General features: G+C 50.2%; 10 protein-coding genes across 10 annotated transcripts; 7 read left to right on the top strand and 3 right to left on the bottom strand.

The window, feature by feature from the left end:
* Window positions 1-255: 255 nt before the first annotated feature.
* Window positions 256-928, top strand: MIND_00326900 (uncharacterized protein; the record flags this gene model as incomplete). Its single annotated transcript, XM_037360125.1, has 5 exons — window positions 256-411; window positions 472-506; window positions 557-596; window positions 644-714; window positions 766-928. 5 exons carry the CDS (start codon window positions 256-258, stop codon window positions 926-928), a joined length of 465 nt encoding a protein of 154 aa, XP_037223010.1.
* A 226-nt stretch (window positions 929-1154) lies between these two features.
* On the bottom strand, window positions 1155-2125 carry MIND_00326800 (HSF-DOMAIN domain-containing protein; the record flags this gene model as incomplete). Its single annotated transcript, XM_037360124.1, has 3 exons — window positions 1155-1699; window positions 1750-1894; window positions 1943-2125. 3 exons carry the CDS (start codon window positions 2123-2125, stop codon window positions 1155-1157), a joined length of 873 nt encoding a protein of 290 aa, XP_037223009.1.
* Window positions 2126-3059: 934 nt separating this feature from the next.
* MIND_00326700 (BRCT domain-containing protein) lies at window positions 3060-3989 on the top strand (the record flags this gene model as incomplete). The annotated part of the gene is made up of 5 exons (XM_037360123.1): window positions 3060-3126; window positions 3171-3292; window positions 3334-3409; window positions 3453-3729; window positions 3779-3989. 5 exons carry the CDS (start codon window positions 3060-3062, stop codon window positions 3987-3989), a joined length of 753 nt encoding a protein of 250 aa, XP_037223008.1.
* On the bottom strand, window positions 3941-5474 carry MIND_00326600 (Polygalacturonase 3; the record flags this gene model as incomplete). The annotated part of the gene is made up of 3 exons (XM_037360122.1): window positions 3941-5180; window positions 5227-5313; window positions 5365-5474. The coding sequence occupies 3 exons, from the start codon at window positions 5472-5474 to the stop codon at window positions 3941-3943; spliced, it is 1437 nt and encodes a 478-aa protein (XP_037223007.1).
* Window positions 5475-5999: 525 nt separating this feature from the next.
* MIND_00326500 (Zn-dependent exopeptidase) lies at window positions 6000-7403 on the top strand (the record flags this gene model as incomplete). Its single annotated transcript, XM_037360121.1, has 8 exons — window positions 6000-6105; window positions 6151-6228; window positions 6273-6382; window positions 6427-6864; window positions 6924-6957; window positions 7009-7107; window positions 7153-7223; window positions 7272-7403. The coding sequence occupies exons 1-8, from the start codon at window positions 6006-6008 to the stop codon at window positions 7401-7403; spliced, it is 1062 nt and encodes a 353-aa protein (XP_037223006.1). The 5' UTR covers window positions 6000-6005.
* An 802-nt stretch (window positions 7404-8205) lies between these two features.
* On the top strand, window positions 8206-9215 carry MIND_00326400 (uncharacterized protein; the record flags this gene model as incomplete). The annotated part of the gene is made up of 4 exons (XM_037360120.1): window positions 8206-8306; window positions 8356-8582; window positions 8632-8690; window positions 8739-9215. The coding sequence occupies 4 exons, from the start codon at window positions 8206-8208 to the stop codon at window positions 9213-9215; spliced, it is 864 nt and encodes a 287-aa protein (XP_037223005.1).
* A 483-nt stretch (window positions 9216-9698) lies between these two features.
* Window positions 9699-13666, top strand: MIND_00326300 (uncharacterized protein; the record flags this gene model as incomplete). Its single annotated transcript, XM_037360119.1, has 7 exons — window positions 9699-10093; window positions 10146-10208; window positions 10256-10650; window positions 10722-10865; window positions 11144-12993; window positions 13046-13610; window positions 13659-13666. 7 exons carry the CDS (start codon window positions 9699-9701, stop codon window positions 13664-13666), a joined length of 3420 nt encoding a protein of 1139 aa, XP_037223004.1.
* A 254-nt stretch (window positions 13667-13920) lies between these two features.
* Window positions 13921-14445, bottom strand: MIND_00326200 (uncharacterized protein; the record flags this gene model as incomplete). The annotated part of the gene is made up of 2 exons (XM_037360118.1): window positions 13921-14112; window positions 14158-14445. The coding sequence occupies 2 exons, from the start codon at window positions 14443-14445 to the stop codon at window positions 13921-13923; spliced, it is 480 nt and encodes a 159-aa protein (XP_037223003.1).
* Window positions 14446-14918: 473 nt separating this feature from the next.
* Window positions 14919-16954, top strand: MIND_00326100 (uncharacterized protein; the record flags this gene model as incomplete). The annotated part of the gene is made up of 22 exons (XM_037360117.1): window positions 14919-14941; window positions 14994-15032; window positions 15082-15092; window positions 15141-15159; window positions 15208-15253; window positions 15300-15354; window positions 15404-15461; window positions 15512-15521; window positions 15571-15588; window positions 15639-15664; window positions 15716-15741; window positions 15797-15831; window positions 15882-15906; window positions 15972-16035; window positions 16081-16120; window positions 16167-16267; window positions 16316-16340; window positions 16390-16424; window positions 16477-16504; window positions 16555-16612; window positions 16663-16808; window positions 16859-16954. The coding sequence occupies 22 exons, from the start codon at window positions 14919-14921 to the stop codon at window positions 16952-16954; spliced, it is 984 nt and encodes a 327-aa protein (XP_037223002.1).
* Window positions 16955-17270: 316 nt separating this feature from the next.
* Window positions 17271-18748, top strand: MIND_00326000 (uncharacterized protein; the record flags this gene model as incomplete). The annotated part of the gene is made up of 4 exons (XM_037360116.1): window positions 17271-17352; window positions 17408-17588; window positions 17639-17726; window positions 17777-18748. 4 exons carry the CDS (start codon window positions 17271-17273, stop codon window positions 18746-18748), a joined length of 1323 nt encoding a protein of 440 aa, XP_037223001.1.
* Window positions 18749-18754: the final 6 nt, after the last annotated feature.

Genomic DNA, 18754 nt, shown 5'->3' with positions numbered 1-18754 from the left:
GATGATGTCAGGGTCGGCTTTGGCCGAGTGCCCCCACGCTAGCTTATCTAACGCTAGCGGTGGCTCATGCCTCGCCCCGCTAGCTGGCAAGTTCCTTGACCTCTTAACCCTAGACATTATGAAAATGCAGATTATTTCCATACATAGAAGGGTAGAGTACAGCCATCGATCGGAATGATCTCACCAATAAGTTAGTAATCACCAGTCAATCACAAATCGCATCACCCTCATTTGGAAACGCCGCCTTTTGACTTCATGCCCCCAAAGAACAACAACAACGACGCTGCATGGTCAACGGGCAAGACCTCCCAACACCGTTTTCGGCTTCTAGTGAACCCTGTCAACGCCGACCGTGATGCTACTCCTCCGCCGGAAACGTTGTCCTCGATAAACTCTGGGATTCCCTATGTGGTTGGTTCAATCTGCTCTGTAGTTGTCGCCCGTCATTAACCCTGGGTATTCGAAAAAAAGCCTAATCCGTTCCAAAAGTCGAAAATTCGAGAGAAGTGGCGGTCTCGGTTTCTGAGCTCTCGCTTTCACTCACTCCCAGTCATAGATTCAACATGATGCGCGATAGATACGACCGTGTGACGGTGGTATGCCTTTCCTTAAACACGTGATCTTAATGAATACCTTTCAATAGAAACAGCAAGCATACCTGCGAGAATTGGACTTGGCGATTGAGAAATTAAACAAACTCCAAGCTGAAAACGAGTGAGTGCGGGAATATGAAGGATGCATTCACTATGAGAGAACAACGTATAGCTTACTCCTCGATGCATTGGGTGTCGCAGCGGCTCAGGACCCTGCCTCTTTTGGGCTTTTGCCCTCCGAAGTTCCCCAACAGAAGTTCTTACCATCCGATCTTGAGGCCAACGTTTGGACCAATCCAGATGATGCGACTTCTGGCAACTCTTCTGTCGTGTAACACTAATACAAAGACTTGGTGCTTTTTTGTTTCCACTGGTAGTACAGGATTCTACATGCTATAGTGTCGCCATACCTCCTCCAAACAAGGAAAGTGAAGGGTTGACGAGCGAGGAACGGGTAAGGGTAGATACAGATCGAAATGGATAACAAAGGGAGGAAGGGGAGAGCGAACGAGTCCGTCTAAGGGACATGAGTCCAAGATAATAAAAGTGTTGGCCCTTTGGTCAACGACTGGGTGCGTTATTGGGCATTCCTCCTCCCATGCCAATGGGCATAGAGCCACGACCCGCACCCATGTGAGACAGTCCACTCCCGCTTCGGGGACGACCCCCACCCGTTGGTGTTGGCCAAGAAGGCCCAAGGTTATTGGGAGGGATGGCATAGCCAAGGGGAGCACTGTCGCTTCGTGCGCGACTGGCACGTGGCTTGGGTGGTGACAGGGAGTCTACGCTGGCTGAATGGTGTGGATGAGGACTACCATTTGGATGGGTTTCCTCAGTGGGCATCATCCGCGGTCGCTTTCGAGGCTCCGAATCATCGAACATATCCATCGCAATCGAACTTGGAGAAGCTGGCATTGGAGAGCCCGTCTCCCGGCCATGAGCGAATGTCATATGTTGGAAGCTCTGCTGTCGTGACAATGAGTGGGAGGGGGCGTGATGGGGTGGAGGTGGGTGGGAGTATTCGCCTGCCGGAGAATTTGACTCGTAACCGCGAGGAGAAGTCACAAAAATATTCGGTTCAAGCAGTTCCATAGGGAAAGCGGGAACTAAATGCGGGGATTAGCAGGATAATAACTAGCAGAATAATCATACTGACCGCTTCCTGCACCAAACCCTTTGCCGACGACATCCCAGAGCCGGCTCACGACTGAAACGAGTTTGTCTGCACGACGACGTTCAGCACTGAGTTGATCCCACATGCGCTGGTTTTCTTCACGCATGGCAGCTAGCTGAGCGGCAACCTAAGAGCGATCAGAACGGATTTGATTTCTTGCAAACAAAAAACGCACCTCTCCCGGCAGCTCTACACGATGCTTCAGGCCTGGGTCAGGCTCCAACGCCTTGCGTTTTATCTCATCGAGAAGGTCAGGGCGACCCCGTAGAAACTTGTGATGTGAAAACTCCCAAGTCTGCGCATCAGATGTAGTCCGTTGTGCCCGGGGAGTGCGATTAATTTTGTGGAAGCCATACATGTTAAGCTGGCGGACAAAACTAGAGAACTGAGAGGCAATGAGCGATGAAATTCCAACAACCAAGGTAAAAATGAAAACGTGCGTTATTGTGCTTAAAATGGCTGCCGAGGATGCTACGACTGAATTCTCCGACATTGCTGACGACAAAGGAAGTGCCAAGTTCCGTCCATGCAATGAAATGGGAGGATTTGGGATCATTAATCATCTGATAAAGCTTGGTGACGAAGTTGTTGGTGGCCATCGGCTTGTTCAGTGAACCCATGTTGGCAACGAGACTGGGAACTGGAATTTTTGCGTCGTCGCCGCTGCCACTGCTACCATCCACCGGCGAGCTGCTAGCGTCATATGCGACACTCAGACCCATTTCCATGTCCTCGTAACCAGCGCTGGTTGGATTGGCGCTGACGGGAGAGAGGGGACGAGGCGAAAGTGTTTCGGTGTCGGTCGTGATTCGGAGTGCCGGCGTTGTTATATTGGGAGTGTGGGCACGAGAATTGGGCGCCGGGTCAGATGAAAAGCTGCGTTTTCGCGGTAAAGTTGACGATTGTGAATGGGTGACATTTACATCGTGTTCGAACGACGCTTCCGCGTCTGGGTTGAATTGGAAGGGGTGGAGATGGTTTCCGTAGGCCGGGCTGATGGGAGTGGCTGGACTCAGTGCTCCAGATGGCGGCGCAATGGGAGACAAGTTGGTCGGTGAAGCAACAGACAACGAACCGATATTGAGCGAGAGAGAAACTACTGGATCGATGCATGAATTGTCCAGTGGGGTATTGAGTTGGAGGGGCTTGCTGAGGAGGTGGCCATCTTGGGGCTGCATAGTGTTGCTGCCCGTCAAAGTCCATGGGCGTCTGCAGACAAGCCTGGATCAGTTATCAAATCCCAGCTTTGCTTCCGTTGTGACAGCCTGTTACTGTCAATCACCGCACTCAACATGCTCTTCCGTGGTATCCTAGCGTTCTTTTCTCGCTCTGTCGATGATTCCATTCGTGAGGAATTCGGTTAGTCTATACATCGAATGGCTGTCAACTCACCTACGCATCAGTCCGTCATGGTGGCTCCGTTGTTCAACCCAACTCCAAATCCGATTTCATGCACGTCAATGTTTGCTTTTGCGTGGGTAAAGGCGACCCCATGCTCTCAAAACTGCTATCTATGTCTCTCATTGTAGGGCAAACACGTGATCCAGCATCCTCTAACATTCATAGGTTCGCCACTCATCGTGGATTTCTAAATGTCTCGTTGAACAATTTCCTGTCCCGATTTCTGACTATGTTCTCGATGGTAAACCACACCTCGGTCCGTGGCGAACCCTCAATATATTTAGACCAGTATGTTGACATTCTTCCTCAAACCACCCTCAAACGCCCTCTCGAATCTCCCGCCGATGTCTCTTATTCTGAAGTAATCAACCATCGACCACTCAAAAGAGCTCGTCTAGCACCTGTCCATTCAATGCAATCGCCAATTTCTCTTCCGATCCCAATTTCTCCTCGGCCAAATCGACTATTTTCTTCCGACCATGCTGTCGTTGACTTGACCAAGTTCAAATCCACCGCGATTTCCGGAAAACTGAACCAGAACCTTCTTCCTGCTGTCAAGCGGTACATATGCTCGTCTGCCACTGGACTCGATGAACTGACACTATCTCAGTCCCGTTCCGCCAAAAGTTGGCTTTCTTCGCATCTCTATCCGACAATTGTGTCTTGGTCCGCATCCTGTCACATGCCCCTTCGAGCTCGGGAACTGCTTTGAAGATAAAGCCTTCCATGGCGCGAAAATCGCAATTCCTAAGAATTCTACTACAATGATGGATCAAACTCTTAGCAAGGAAGGTATACACTCCGCGAAAATTGAAGCGTAGGGAACTTGAAAGGGAAACGAGGTCCACGATAGTGCCAGTTTATGTAAGCTCCATTCCGGGTATCTACGCTGTTCCATCTCCGAAAGAAAGCTTTGAATCTGGTCGCCTTTGTGCTCGAGATATAGCAGTTCACCTTCAGAGCCAACAACTTCGTGAATCGTCAGGTCCAATCGCTCGAGAGCAGGGAGTTTCTCCGCGATAAGATCGATCAGTTCTGGGGAAAGTGTGACAGTCCCAAGACGGAGTTTCTGCAGTTCTCTGCCGCGTCGAACGGCACCGAGAAGCTCGTCAACAGAATCATAAGTTAGCTGTCGACCAGTGAGGGTAAGGGATGTTAGGGAGCGTGCGAATAGACCCAGACAAAGCGCTGCTGCTTCCAAAGGGAACAACGTTAGGCTTATGTCCAGCGAGCGTAAATGAGTGGGACCCGCAACAAATGAGAGTGCATCATTGACCCACTCGGAGAGAGGGCCGTCATGTGAAACAAGCCCATCTCCACTGAGGTCTGAAGAGCGGAGGGCGACATTTCTCAGCGTGTTGCGCTGGCGTTCAAAGAAATTTCCTAGACCCGACGGATCGCCAAGGTGGGGTCGCGCAAGTGGAATCGAGATAGCCACTGACTCCAGAAAGGGAAGGACTTGTAAAGAATCAAACAAGGGAGCAACATCCATCGGCTCGCATAATCGTAATGAGAGTTTTTGGAGGGTCTTGTGCAGTCGATTTATAGCAGGTGCAACGTGACTGACGAGGATCTGCTTATAAGCCTCGTCTGAATAGAGATGATCGAGCCGAATGAACAAATCGAGTTCTTCAAGATTCTCCAGCCGAGCGGTATGCGCCAGTAATTTCACGGTCTTCTCCAGCGATATTTCCACCGTCAAACGGAGAAGAGAAGGGCGAAATGCGGCGACAAGGATTGGCACTGGCAGGTCGTGGATAGTTTCAAGGCCATTCCAGGCGATGTTGAATGCAGTGAGGTTGGGTAGACCAGAAACGACTTCCACCATCATCGGAACAAGTTCTTGTATGCTCAGTGGAGTACGAGCGCAGCGTCCGAGACGTAGAAAGCCCCCTATCTTGAATTTGCGTCGACAATGGGTTGTTATAAGGATTCCCGTCTGTTCCTCGACTTCTTTCACGAAATAAGGATGGATGTGTAGTGTTCTGACTCTTTGAGCTACCGCCGGGTCACTGAGCAACGATTAACTTTGGTTTTGTGGAACCAACCGCTACACACCGTAGTCGAGTTAAAATTCTGAGCATTGGCCGTCCAAGGAAGGCAAAGCTGGTGTGTTGGTACCGCGCATTCATGGCAATCTCGAACCTATTCGGAATGAATGAGCGGTTTGTTGAACCAAAAATGCAACATGCGCACCACTGGCTGTTGAGCGGGTACATGTTACCGACCTCTGTCGGTGGAAGATGCTGGGCAACCTGGAGCCATATTTCTGAGGGTAGAGATAATGCGATGGTGGGGAGCAGCATGGTGGGCGGGAAGACAGGGCAGCATAGCTAAAGCCAGCTATAACCAACTCGAAGCTGTTGGACAAGAGTGGCAGTTGATGCATTTACGGAGTGATTAATATGCGATAATTAAATCTCAAGCCCTGATCGCTAGTGCTCAGTGGCTGCAACCCCGACCGCAGTTTCCAATTTCGAGAGAAGAGAATCCATGCTAGTATTCGTCCTCACTGAACTACTTATGAACTAAAAACACATTGACATCAGTAACCCTTTGGTCAGCAACTCAGAGAAAGAGGCATCCAGGCAAATTTGTTAACGTCAGTGTGGCAGCCGACGCAGGTCATCCACTTCAGTCAGACGTCGGTGTGTGACGTGGAACGCTTTTGCCTAGTACTTGAGACGTTTTACATTGGGGCGCCGCCAATCGACGACAGACATTCAGACTACAAGTGGAATTGTCAGCTATGTAGAATAATAATAATTTTTTGAAGTAGAAAGTTGATGAAAAGCTGGAGAGAGTGTGTCACGCTCACATGGTTTGTGACCCGTACAATGGCTTCCTTCCAACAGCCATCGAACGGCTCGGCCGAAGGCCTTTGTCTCCGGTTCCCGCAAGTCCTTGCTGTCCACTCAGAAATGACGATGGAGACGGGTATTCGATGCTGAACTGCAGGACACCCCTCTGAATCTACTGTAGCGTTGAATCTGTTACAACGTGGTCACCAAATTGCCGCACAGACACCATTCCAGTGGGGGTACATTGATAGACCAGCTGGTAATTGTTCTAATCGAATGCTGCGCGTCAACTTACGCGTACAGATGGCGAAATTTATCTGGTACACGTATCCAATCAAGCCCCATTCCCCATCGACGGGATTCGCTACCAAGCACCAGAAAGTAAAGGAGTCGTGAATGCGGGAGCAAATAAAGTTCTGAGAGTCTATTCCCCATACGATCAACTCAATTGCGACAGGAATTGGAAGTGCACGAAGTCAAATATGGATTTGTGCCTGGACAAGACAATACCATTGGGGCAGCTCGTGTTCGTAGACGATTTCGTCTCATCCGTGGCGGATATTCTCAGCTTTGGCTGGTTCACTACAGTCATGGCCCAACTGCTCGTACGAAAATCTCCGTCTCTCTCGTTTCAACTTATGCATCTCATCTTGCAGCCATCCAAGCTGCCCATATGAATCAGCCAGTCCGGGAATATCCATTACGCCCCGTTGGATCAGAGGGCGTCTACGTTCTTGGAGAAAAGGCGGGCCAGAAAGTCAACGCGGCAGGCCCGTTAGATAGACCCACGATGCCAATGCAGTTCAATTCGCAGCAAATGCTCGCTCAGCAAAACAATAATATGGCTAGGCTTGAGCAGCGAAGACGGGAGCACGACCGCGTCGCAAGGCAAGGCGTGAGTGGTGGTTTCTTCCAAGAACATTTGCTGTCTGTGTTTCTACCATTCATTTCTAGCTTCCACCCCGAGCAGACGAAGAGGAATCCGGCGGTCAGTCATTGCTATCGGTCTGGGTGATTTGCTTACCAAGTCATGTTCCAGACGAGTACGAAAGCAGTATCACCACAAAAGCATTAGCCATGACAAGATATCGTCGGAACCATGAGCTTATGGCCGCTGTATTCACGCACGCTGCTTTTGGTGAAAATCAAGCTATACCTATTCAAACTTGTTGACCCATAGCAGGCGAAAAATATGCATCAGCACCCCCTGCTTCATATTCCATATTTGATAAATCGCACCTTGACACTCAGATGGTGGGTTTTCTCCTTTTTTGTTGTTACCTGCAGCTAAACTTCATGTAGGAAAAATTGGAGGCTGAGATTACTGTGTTGATGGCCAAGGCAGAGGAACGCAAGGCTATGCATGAACAGCGGAGAGCGGCGAGTCGCGCTACGATAGAGCCCGGAGACATGTCGATTGACCCCAGTTCATGATGATAGCTGATGACCAAATGAAATCCGAGACTTGCGGCAGACTCGGACTATGAAGCTTCATATATCTGTCGAAGCTGACAGTCGAGCCTCGTGATTTGTGACAGAGCGTTACGTTTCGCGTCTTTGGACAATGCCACCACTTGCTACGCCCAATCTCATGCCCTTCAACATCGAACACGACGGTCCAGCCCCTGTTTCGACATATTTTCTTGTCGAAGCAGCACCGGAAATTATTGCGAGACCGACACCAGAAAGCCAGGAAGAGGAAATGGAGGTGGACTGCGGTGTTGTGGCGGGGGATCAAGAGCTACAGGGAGATATCGCTGAAGCCACGACGCGACTAATGGCGACTTTTCGAGGGAGGGCCATGCACGGTCTCAAGTTGGTGCTACCTGAAGGCTACACTGGAGTTATTTTCAATGGCGACGTGTCCAAAACCAAGGTAACAACAAAGCCAAAAATCGTACCAAAGTCGAGGCAAGCCCGAGCGACGCGGGGTAGTGCTGCCCAGATTGATGACGAAGAGCGGGAAGTTGTTGTTGAAGAAGCTTTACGAACATTGAAACCCGCCGCGAGATTCTCATCGTTGGTATTGTGGCATCCAGACATTCCAGTTGATCCCGGGCGAGACGAGTACACGAGGGCACTGACCGAATGGATTCAGCTGGCACACGAGGTTTGTTTTTTACATGTTCTCCCGCATTCTCACTTGCTTGCTTTCAAGATTCATCACGAGTAACTTCAGAAAGTCTACATAAAAATATATTTAAAATATTCAAAAAAAAGGCGATGCTGATGCATCATGTCGTCGATATTCAACGACGTGACAGACCCCTGCTCTTGTCCCTCTCTTTCTGTCGCTCGTTTCAACACCATAAATACTGCCCTCATAATCCCGACGAGGTACTGGCTACTTTTTTTTTCTCTTTCATCTCATCTTACACTTCTCCAGTCCTCCCAAAAACATGTTCTCCTCCGTCCTTCTCACCGCCATTTTCGCCTCCCGTGCCCTCGCCATCGTCACTCCCAACGCGCCTGGGCCTGGTGATAAATTTGCGCAGGGTTCTACGTGCCATATCAGCTGGGCGGGTGACTCTGACTCTGGGTCATCTACTGCTTGGTCGAACATGGCCATCGAACTTATGACTGGGTCTAATGAGGCCATGATTCATATCACCAGTGCGCCTAAAACTCTGACAATCAAAGCTCTCCTGACTCTGCCATGAAGCCGTAGCAACGGGACAAGATGGCACGAAAACCGGTGTTTTCGATTATACCTGCCCGGAGGTGAGTTCCTCGCCCATTAATTGAATCAGTTTATATCTTGGTCCTCAGGTTACTCCGAATGCTGCAATCTACTTCTACCAATTCACTGCACCTGGAACGAGCAACTTCACCTGGACCACGCGTTTTACCATAACTGGGGCGGATGGGTCAACTGTCGAAGCAACTGAGACTGAGAAGGGAGCTGATGGACAGCCGGTCCTCTGGGGAAAAGGCGCGCTTGTTGACCCTTCAAAGGCAGTTGCAGCCCCCACCTTTAACACCACAAATACTGGCAACTCCAACCCTCCATCAGGCCTTCCTTCAAGCGTAGCCCCTGCCCCTTCGTCAATCGTACCAGGAGGAAGCTCAGGTACTTCTAAACCTGCTTCACTCAGTTCGCCAACACGCAGCGTTGCTTCCAGCGCGCCGTCCACCTCAGGCTCAAGTGCTGCTGTTGCCCTTGGACCTTCTTCATCATACACAAGGGTTTGGCCCATTGTTGCTTCACTCTTTGCATCTGTCATGGCATCTACGCTGTTCTTGTGATGACTTTATGGACAATCTAGGATTACATTTCGCGTTATACCGGTTGGTAGACCTCCAAATAATCTATTCGTGGGGGTGCTTGTCACATTGAACCATCTTCTTCCGGAGAAACTCCGAGGACGAGGTTAGTCGTTGTGCGTCTACTGAGAGCAATTTAACTGCAGAAAAACTGGGCATCAGTCGTCGGTCTTCGATCGTTCGATCGGAGCATGAGTCGAAGAAGTACGTAAGCTTGAGGTGCGATCAATTATTGGCGCGTCGAGTGTAACACGTCTCAATTCATTCCGTAAAAACTCTACCCGCTCTTTTCATCCACCACTCTTTTGTTCCTCACAGTTTTCACGCCATTTGCACGATACCAACGAACGACCACGACGTTTTCAGTCTCTGACACACAAGTTACTTGACATCCGACCACGACTCGGTTTTTTTGCAAATCGAACTGGCTCCACGCTGATAACCCTCTCTCGTGGTCCAACAGCCATGGCTGCTCCTGAGCCTCCACCTCGCTCACAATTGCGACCACCTAGTGCAGTCATTTCAGCGCGTTCTGTCACCACCAATGCCCCTTCTTCCAGTCGCACAAGGACGGTTTCTTCCTCTAAATCGTCTGCCGCAACGACCACATCCACAACGAAGCATCTACCCTCTAAAAATTCGTCTCTCTCACGAGCCACTGCGGCTTCCGCCCAAAAACAAGTGCAACCTTCGCTCAGAGTTCGAACAACGTCTTCCTCATCGTCCAAGCCTGAATTAGTTGTTCCTCGGTCACGGACTTCAAGCATAGCGTCAGCTTCCAGCAATAGTAGGGTCCCATCTTCTTCCGTGAAACGACCACCAGGGTCAACAAATACTAGTGTGGGAAGGGCAAATGGCCGGTCAGCTTCCAATTTTATCTTTGTGTGCTTGTGCTGATTGGTCGAAATGCAGCATGCTCTCAGAAGCATTGGCCTTACCTGAGTCCAGCGAGAGTGTGGAAAAGGTAGCAGAGAGGTAAGTGGACTGGTTATTCCCTTAGCTCATGTATGACGGCTCCGTAGTTCGACACTGACCCGGACTCAACCCTCCATTGTGACCCCGCCGGTCACACCCGGAAGAGCACTTTCTGTATACGCCCCTTCATCTGCTGCTCTTCGTAGAGCAGCAAATGGTTCAGAAAATACTGTTCGAAGCAGCAGTAGTTCAAGAAGTGTTTCTCCAGCGTCAGCGATACGTCCAGAAACGTTTGCCAGTGCTCGGGCAGTTATCGCGCGAGGGAGAGAGCGCAGTGCTGCACGATCCCCAATATCGCCTGTGTCACCCGAGTCCCTCCTTCCTCAATCTGCCACAACTTCCACTTCACTCAGTCCCAACAACACCGGAGCGATCGGTCCGATGAACCCTACAACTTCAGCAGCGGTATCTGGACATGAAACTTCAATTGAGCTGTCCACACGTGAGTCTTCTTTAAAACCTATCACCCCTCGGGTCCATTCATCAAGCCAGTCTTATTGACACCGCCGACAGTGTCACCATTGGGAACAACTGGTTCAAACTCAGGCTCGCAAACTGGCAGTCAAGGGTTACGTCCCAACAAAGCTTCACCAGAGAATTCGGATGATGCAGAGAAACCACAGAGAAGCGATGACTGTGAACGGGAACGACTTGGTGGTAAGCATTTTCATCTTGCTCCATATGATCTTCCGTCTTTCTCCGTATGATTCTGCTCTCCGCCAAGGGCTGTATCCACTTGACTTGCCATATCTGGGTAGTGTCGTTGGTCGCCTCGTCGCCGCCTAGTAACCTATTCAGGGTGATGCGGGTATTCTATCTACTTCCTGCCCGCTTGTCCTCAAGCTAACTAATTGGTATACATATGGCTGGGGTTGGAACAGATTCTCTTCCTCCATCCTCTATGTTGTTGTTGTGCACTAAACTTTGTCTTGTAGTTTCCCATAGCCGAGAGTGTCAACAACTCCCCTTCCCCCATGAAGATGGCCCCGTATTACCATCTCCGGTTACCACTTCCTCTTCATCAAGTCCCCGTGCTAAATCGACTTCTACTCCCTCCAACTCCCACATTCCCTTGGCCATGCAACATCGACATCGCAAAAACTCGGACCCTCATGCTAAGCTTTTGACGGCGGCTGCATTTCGGGCACCCGCACAATATGTCTCTCAACAAAGCCAGCGGACTCCCGAGCGCGGTACGGGTGGGCTTGAACGTCAAGGGTCTCTGCAAACACCAGAGTTGGTTCTGGATATGAAGCGCTTACTTTCTAAGCCAGTTTCGGTAGCGCGCTTGCATTCAGATTCGGAGGAGGGCACTAGTGAACAGGACAATAGGCGACCCAGTTCAGATAGTCGTTCAATCCGTCGCAAACATTACGACGCTACAGGACGAGGAGAGGATGCGCGTCAAATTGACCCTAGTCTGGTTGCAAGAAAGAGTGGAGAATATGCGAAGCACAGATCCGTGGAAAAGACTGAGCGAGAGGTCGCACTGGCTTTAGTTGGTCATCATACGTCTGCGCCAGACAAGGACAAGGAAAAGCGACCCAAAAATGTGCTACGTCGCCGATCCAGCGCTCAGAGACCTCAAACGACGCCAACGCCGAATGAAGTTTCACCGGTGCCGCGAATATTGTCTGTCTCACGGAAAGCTCCTCCAACTCTCAGTCTCGATTTGCCTCTGGACACAATGCAAATGTCAGGATCCGAGTCTCCTAACGGCGGAAATGGGCCGCTGACGCCGGCCGGTGCCGTCGTTGCAGCGTATAAAAGGAGTAGAGAGACAACACCGAATTACTCTCCCACTTCACCAACATTTGAACGCCATCCGAGCAGTCATCAGGGTCAAGAATCTCCCGCACTTGGGACTCCTTATTATACTGTCTTTGGCTCTACATCAGGGCGAATTATAGCAGTAGGTGGACCAGAAGACTCTTGGGATGGTGTGCCCAACACGTTTCCCACGCTAGACGGCATGCGTCGGGCGAAGAACAGCGTTGGACGAACTTTGACACGCAAAGTTAGTGAGCGTTGGTCAAAAAAGCGTGAAGATGGCGATGACGACTTGCGTGGCCGTCCAAGTTTACAAAGCGATCGGCGAAAGAAATCAACACGGAGCGCCAGTCGTGTCGGGACTGAGGAAAGTCCTGCGGATGACCCAGAGTTCCCGCGATCACCCATCAAGATGGCTCACGAAACCAGTTTTACGAACGAACCACGCTCTCGGCGGTCTGAACCAGCACTTGGTGGGGGCAACAAAATATGGAAGCTGATGAAGCGCATAAGCACTGGCGGACTGAAGGAAAAATACGACCGTGACTCCTTGCCACCAATGCCACCGATGCCCCAAAATAATGTGCCTCCGGTTCCTCAATTGCCCCCAAAACAATCTTTAGAAGCTCGCATGGCGATGTCTTCGGATGGTCACTCTCAAGAGCCAGGAGCATTGTCACGCTTCATGGAATCTCGAACGTCAATGAGCGTAACGCACCGTCCCTCTGCTCGAACTTTGCCAGTGCCTCCTCCGATTCCCGTTTCGCAGTCACAACCGAGAACAAGTACAACCACTCGGTCTTCTTCCCCACTTTCGTCCTCAGATGTCGCGTCTTCCAAGTACTTCCACAAAACAACTGGCTCCGGTCGATCTTCCACTTCATCATACGAAGCAGAAAGTGCAATCCCACCTTTACCTCACCAGCCCAACGTCGTCATCGGAAAGCATATCCTTCCTCCCAAAGAGCTTTACAAGCTCGAATCCGACTTCAGATCGCAGTCACTGGATGACAATGTGAAACCAATAGCGACTTGGTCACCCACAAAGCTCGTAGCAACACCAGTAGAAGAACACATTCCTATTTCACTCCCTCACCCCCCCGCGTCGGCTCCCCACCCCCAACGTACACACGAATGAACGGCGGTTAAGTGATGCTCCCAGCATCCCGGAATTCTCGACAGCAGCCCCCATCAACGCCTTCTCTCCACGTAAGCAACAGTTACCCGTCATGGACAGGCCTCGAGTTGAAAGCCTCTTGACTTCTCTCGGACCCGCCCCTTCGAGACGTTCTACTTCGTCTGTCAGCGAAAGATCTGGAGCTTACGACGACACCTTTGGTCGCCACAACTGGCGAACAAGCAGTGCACCATCTTCATCTTCACACCAAAAGCGATTGAAACACCAACAACGGGCAACTTCCATCCCTAGAATACCCCAGGAACCATTGACCTTCCGCGAGATGGGCCAGAAGTCGGCAGGTCTAACAGAGCAAGAGAAGGCCTCCAAATGGGAGGACCTATTAGAACGCAGTAATCGCGCGGGTGGTACAATTCACCTAGGAAATTCTGACAAGCTTGCCTCGGACGACATTTCATTGAGATACTCTGCTTCATCATCACAACTACTTAGAGGTTCGTAGGGCAGTTCCCGTGGTGCGGTTAACTAAACGTCGGCTCTAGACTTTTAATTCCTTACTATTTTTCTCTTTATGATCGCTGATGACCCGGACGGACACACCCGTGGTACGACTCTCGTTCAAGTTCTTTTCCGCTAAAGCGTGAAATTTGTTGTACTATCCCCCTGCAAACACATTCCCTTTTTCTCGTCGACATTGCTTTCCTCGTCAGCATCAACACTTCACTTGTACCATATCCATGCCCATACCCTACCATTATCTATATAGCCTAGCATTCGTCGGTTTAATGGTATTCGTTTGGATTATCAGTATTCCAATTCTGGTCGTTGAATGAGTTGGTCGAGCAATTCAACGACTTGGGCGCGAGCAGCCTCTTTCTCTTGCTGAACGACTTTTATTTCTTCATCGCGACGCGTTGTGATCTGCGCCTCATCAGAGAGCAGGAGAAGAAGCTTCATTGAATGCGTGATGGACAAGAGTGAGTTGGCCGCACGGACCTGAAGAACAGTCACAATCGAAAGTAAACTAGATAAAAGCAGTACCATAGATTCTGCACGTGACTGGGCCTGGAAAGCCTCTTGTGCTATGCGAAACTTGTCCTTGTCGCCAATCGAGGCAAGACCAACGAGGTCCACCATGCCATCAAGCAATGCTTCAAGCTCAACATCAATCTTTCTATTCCACTCTTCTTCGATTGCGGTCAAAAACTCTTTGGAGTTTTGCTGAGGGAGACCCGATTGGTTGTTGGCAAGGACTGGGTTGTTTGCACGAGGAATAAGGTTCGCAGTCGGCAACGCAGATGGTCTCGACACATCGGTTTGGGGAAGCATCACAAACGAACGCGTGACTTGTTACTTTGTTTGCTCACAATCATTCAGGAACCTGGGACGCTTTGCCTGAAAAGCTCGTCATCTACCCAGCGCCACTGACAAAGAAGAGCATTCTTTTCGAAAACTCGTGGTTGACTGGCTCGTTACGTCCAGCTTCCGCTACACCTTCTTGCTTCCAACTTCCAGCGCCAGCTTCTTCCGCCATTCGGTTCCCTAGACTCGTTTTCTCCGGTTTCTCTAAGTATCCTCCATCTAATGGAAAGAAAGAGAGAAAGAAAGAAAGCAACGTACCTTCAATTTATGACGTCGGAGCTTAAGGTACTTGTCGGTGTCCGCCACCACAAATTCGCTTTCGTCAACGCGATGAGGCCGGCTTCTGGGGCATCTTATTCAGGCTGAGAAGCCGCGCCCGCCACGAGTCTAAAAAGCCCGCTTGCTTTTTGAAAAGGCCATCAGTGCCTTTCTTTCCCCCAATGGTTTTCCATCTCGACAATACGTTTGTTGCTGGTCGATCCTCCCTCCTCTCGTTTCCCTTAACCTTAGCCTAGACTTGGGGCCGCATTCATCGGTGTTGTGGTTGCTGCAGGGTGAGCTTCAGTGCCCTTCTCTCTTCGAACAGCTCAACCGGTAGTGCAGGCTTCACGGAGGTACGAAATGTTACCCTCGCTAAGCCAACGTAGCTTATATCCTTCAAGTGTCCTGTGTTCAGGCCTGGTATACTTACTGTGGGCCGCTGTCTGTTCATCGCTAATCTCTGAAAAGGTGGTACTATACCCACCAGAACGACCGATGGCCACTGAAACTTCTGGTATGTGCTCGAGCTCAATGATGATCTGGAGTAAAGGCTTGCTTAGGTGGCTGCTGTAATGGTTTTCGACACGGTCCACCAGGGTCTCATCTCACACACTCGCGAGTCCTTGGTTTTTTTGGCTGCTCTCGTCGATGAAACCTCCTTCAGTCTACACCTATCTCGTTACCAACTACGACAATCCGATAGAACTCTCTCAGATCGTATGGTGCTTACCTTCATTTTCGATGCTTCCTTTCCTCTCATCTCGTATATTAGGAGCTTACTGGTTAGTTTTTGTTCGGTGCTTGGCGACTATCACTGACCGGTGAAACAAGGTCGAAGTTCTTTTCAATGTGCGTTGCAATTTTTTTCCCAAGTCCTATGTCAAGACGATGCTTGATAGGGTCTTACGGCTCTGCTCGTCCAAAGGTTCGTTCTTCTCGATTGGCGGGATCGCCGACCCACCTCCTTGATGACTAGCTTCCTGACTGTCCGCATTTGGAGGCGTATGTGGCCCTTGCGAGTCTCTTATGATGTCAACTAACACACCGTGACGTCCAGTCAGCAATCGCAATTCTTGGCTCACCGGCGCCGCAGTAAGTTGTTTGGCCAAGTATTGGTACATTCAACTCAAGTCCTGTATTAGCTTATACTTGTTTTGGGCGAATTCGGTATGTATGTCGTTCTTCACCCCCTCGAAAGCTGACACCGGGGCCAAGGCTCTGTTCTTGGTCAGTCATAGTTACCTCCCGTTTCGCCCTCTACTCAACTTGGTGGGCGCCAGCCTATGTCGCTTTGTCGTAATTCGTTCATTTGCCCCATGGTCATAGCTCACCGCCTTCAAGTCTGCAACTTCAAACCTTCGCGGAGTTGACTGAACTCAAGGTCTGGATTTCTTGTTGCCTGCAACTCATTCACTGACACATTCTAGTCGCTCTCTATTACGGTCAACTCGCTAGCAGCTGCGGGAGATGTTCTTATAGCTGCGACACTTTGCAAGCTTCTTCACAGTTCTCGAACTGGCTTCCACCGGTAATTGTTGGATCTGGAAATTTGTCTTTTCTTAACGCTGTTTTCTAGGTCCGACACTATGATTAGGAAGTTGGTGCGTTCTTCGGCTTAAAGTCGCGGTACGCGTTGTGACTATGAACTAGATGATGTGGGCTGTCAATACTGGCCTAATCACCAGGTTCTCTCGTGCCTAGTGCTGCGTTGAATTTTCTCTGATTGACTTTGGCCAGTATATGCGCAATTGCTTCTCTCATCTCAGTAAGCTTTTCCCAACTTGAATCCTTGTCGTCGCTGACTTTTTTGTTCAGATCACGGTTGCCGGCAATACGTTCATTTATATCCTCTTTTTCTTTTGCATGGGCCGTTGTAGGTGTTCTTCTCTCTTGGCATTCGTGTCAAACACTCACAACTAAAAGTATACTGCAATTCGCTGCTTGCGACCCTCAACGCCAGAAACAGTATTCGTGGCGCAGCTGACGGAGTCCACACTACGAGCGAGAACTTGTCCTTGTCTTTGCGCGAGTTTCAGCCAAAGAATACCACCCTTTCAATCTCTTCCAAAGTGTGTGTTTTTGGACCATACTGTGTGCTTGGACTGAGACCACGTCCCAGCGACCGAATATTTCGATAAAAATTGACACGACCCAGGAGTTCAACCGTGACGCGGATGATGTGTTGAGCGAGGCGGAGGAAAAGTTCTGGATCTGATGGCTCTGGTGGTTCGCATTCTGGTTCTGTCCGCTTCGCTCCTTCTTTCGCTGCACCACCACCGCAAACTCATCGAGCGTCTCTCCACTCAAAAGCAAGTTTTGCCAATTTTTCTCTTGGCTCACAGCCTGAAAATCCAGTCTAATTACTGTATGGTGGATGCTTGGCCGGAAATTTCTTGGAACTTTTGAACCGTATTTATCTTGTAAATCTGAAGCGCCAACAAACAAAGTTGACCGAGTGTGAGAAACAATTGCGGGTACCTGGTCGGTGATGGCCAGACCACATCACTTCTTTCCTCCTCCTCCCACTCAATATGGCGCCGCGGGGCCTCACCTTTACGGGCCTGTTCGCAAGCGTCATGGTTGCCCTCAAGCTCAAGGAAAACATGGATAACTGTTGGTTCCAAATTTGTCTTCATTTTTTTTTTTGTTGACAAGCCAACGCACACAGATAGTAAAGTTGCGACGGAAGAGGATGGTCGAGTCGCTCTTTCGGCGCCGCCGTCTTACCCAGTCAACTACCAAGATGCTGAAGGTCAGAACTCCGAAGGCATCCGCTTGCTCGACACAGAAATCGGCGTTCCAAGGCCGACGCGTCGAAAGACTGGATGTTGTGTTTGTTGTGGCATGGAGTGCGTGGTCATATTGATCTATGACCTTGCATTGAAACCGCCTTTGCTAGCTGTACCTTGTTCTGGAAAGCCCTTGGAATTGTCATCGCTATCTTGGCCGTTTGGAACGCCGTTAAGCTCATCCTCTGGGCTGTTACAGTGCTGCGCTTCCACTCTCCTTGACCACTCGGACTGACGCGTCACTTTAGCCTACCCCAACTGGTCTTGAGCATATGCCCGTGTTCAGCACTTCTCTGGGTTGTGTTGACGCCGAATATATCTACTCGGCTCAACCAACCACGTTTCAAGTTCCTATGGGCTTGAACAATGACCACGGCATGGATGTCCGTGGTGGTTGTGTCGGGACAATTCTTTTGCTGGAAGGCGCGCCGACTTCGACCAAGATCAAGTATGACTTGACTCTCCGCGCAAGCGACAAGAAGTTGCTCGATGAAGTTATTCTAGAGCACGCCCCAGACCAAGACGGGGCCATTAAAGACAGCCATATGCTCCTGGTCACTGCCCATCCTACTGCCAATGCCTGCATCCGCTATGATATGCGAATATTTGTCCCTCCGACACTCAAAAAGTTGCGTGTTGGGGCCCACGCTCTAACCCATGTCCAGTTCGACCCCAACTCTTTCATCCACCTTGAAGACTTCTTCGTGACCCTTTACACGCCACACAGCACCAATATGATCATTCCACACAACAACATCCGCGCCAATAACATGGCCCTGGAGGTTTTCCAGGGCTGGATCGTTGGCGATGTTGCGCTTGACGGCGCCACCAAAGTCACCACTCAACGTGGCGCGGGTATCATGAACATTCGCGTTCACCCAGCTTCTGCAGAAGACCCTGCCACACCTGAAGCGGTCAGTCTCAGGACAACCAGTGGCTCTGGCCGCAGCGACATTTTTTACGTGGACCATGAGCACGTGCACCGCCCAATGAGCAATGTTCACATGTCCTCAATGAATGCGGACATGTACCTCACCTATAAAGACGCAAATTACCGTGGGCGTCTTGAGCTCTCATCGAAATCCTATACCGCCACGAATCTTCAACGGTTCGATAGCGACGACACAGAGGACAAAAAATGGACTCATTGGTATGGGGATCAGCAAGGCAAGGACGAAATCAGTATCAAGTCGAGGGGCTGGGTGGGGGTATACTTTTAGGATTTG

The sequence above is a fragment of the Mycena indigotica genome (assembly GCF_014461135.1).
Source record: "Mycena indigotica strain 171206Taipei chromosome Unknown Mind.scaff0003, whole genome shotgun sequence".
In the NCBI taxonomy this organism is placed as follows: domain Eukaryota; kingdom Fungi; phylum Basidiomycota; class Agaricomycetes; order Agaricales; family Mycenaceae; genus Mycena; species Mycena indigotica.
The sequence above is the reverse complement of the archived record's forward strand: the minus strand, read 5'-3'. Positions and strand labels throughout refer to the sequence as shown.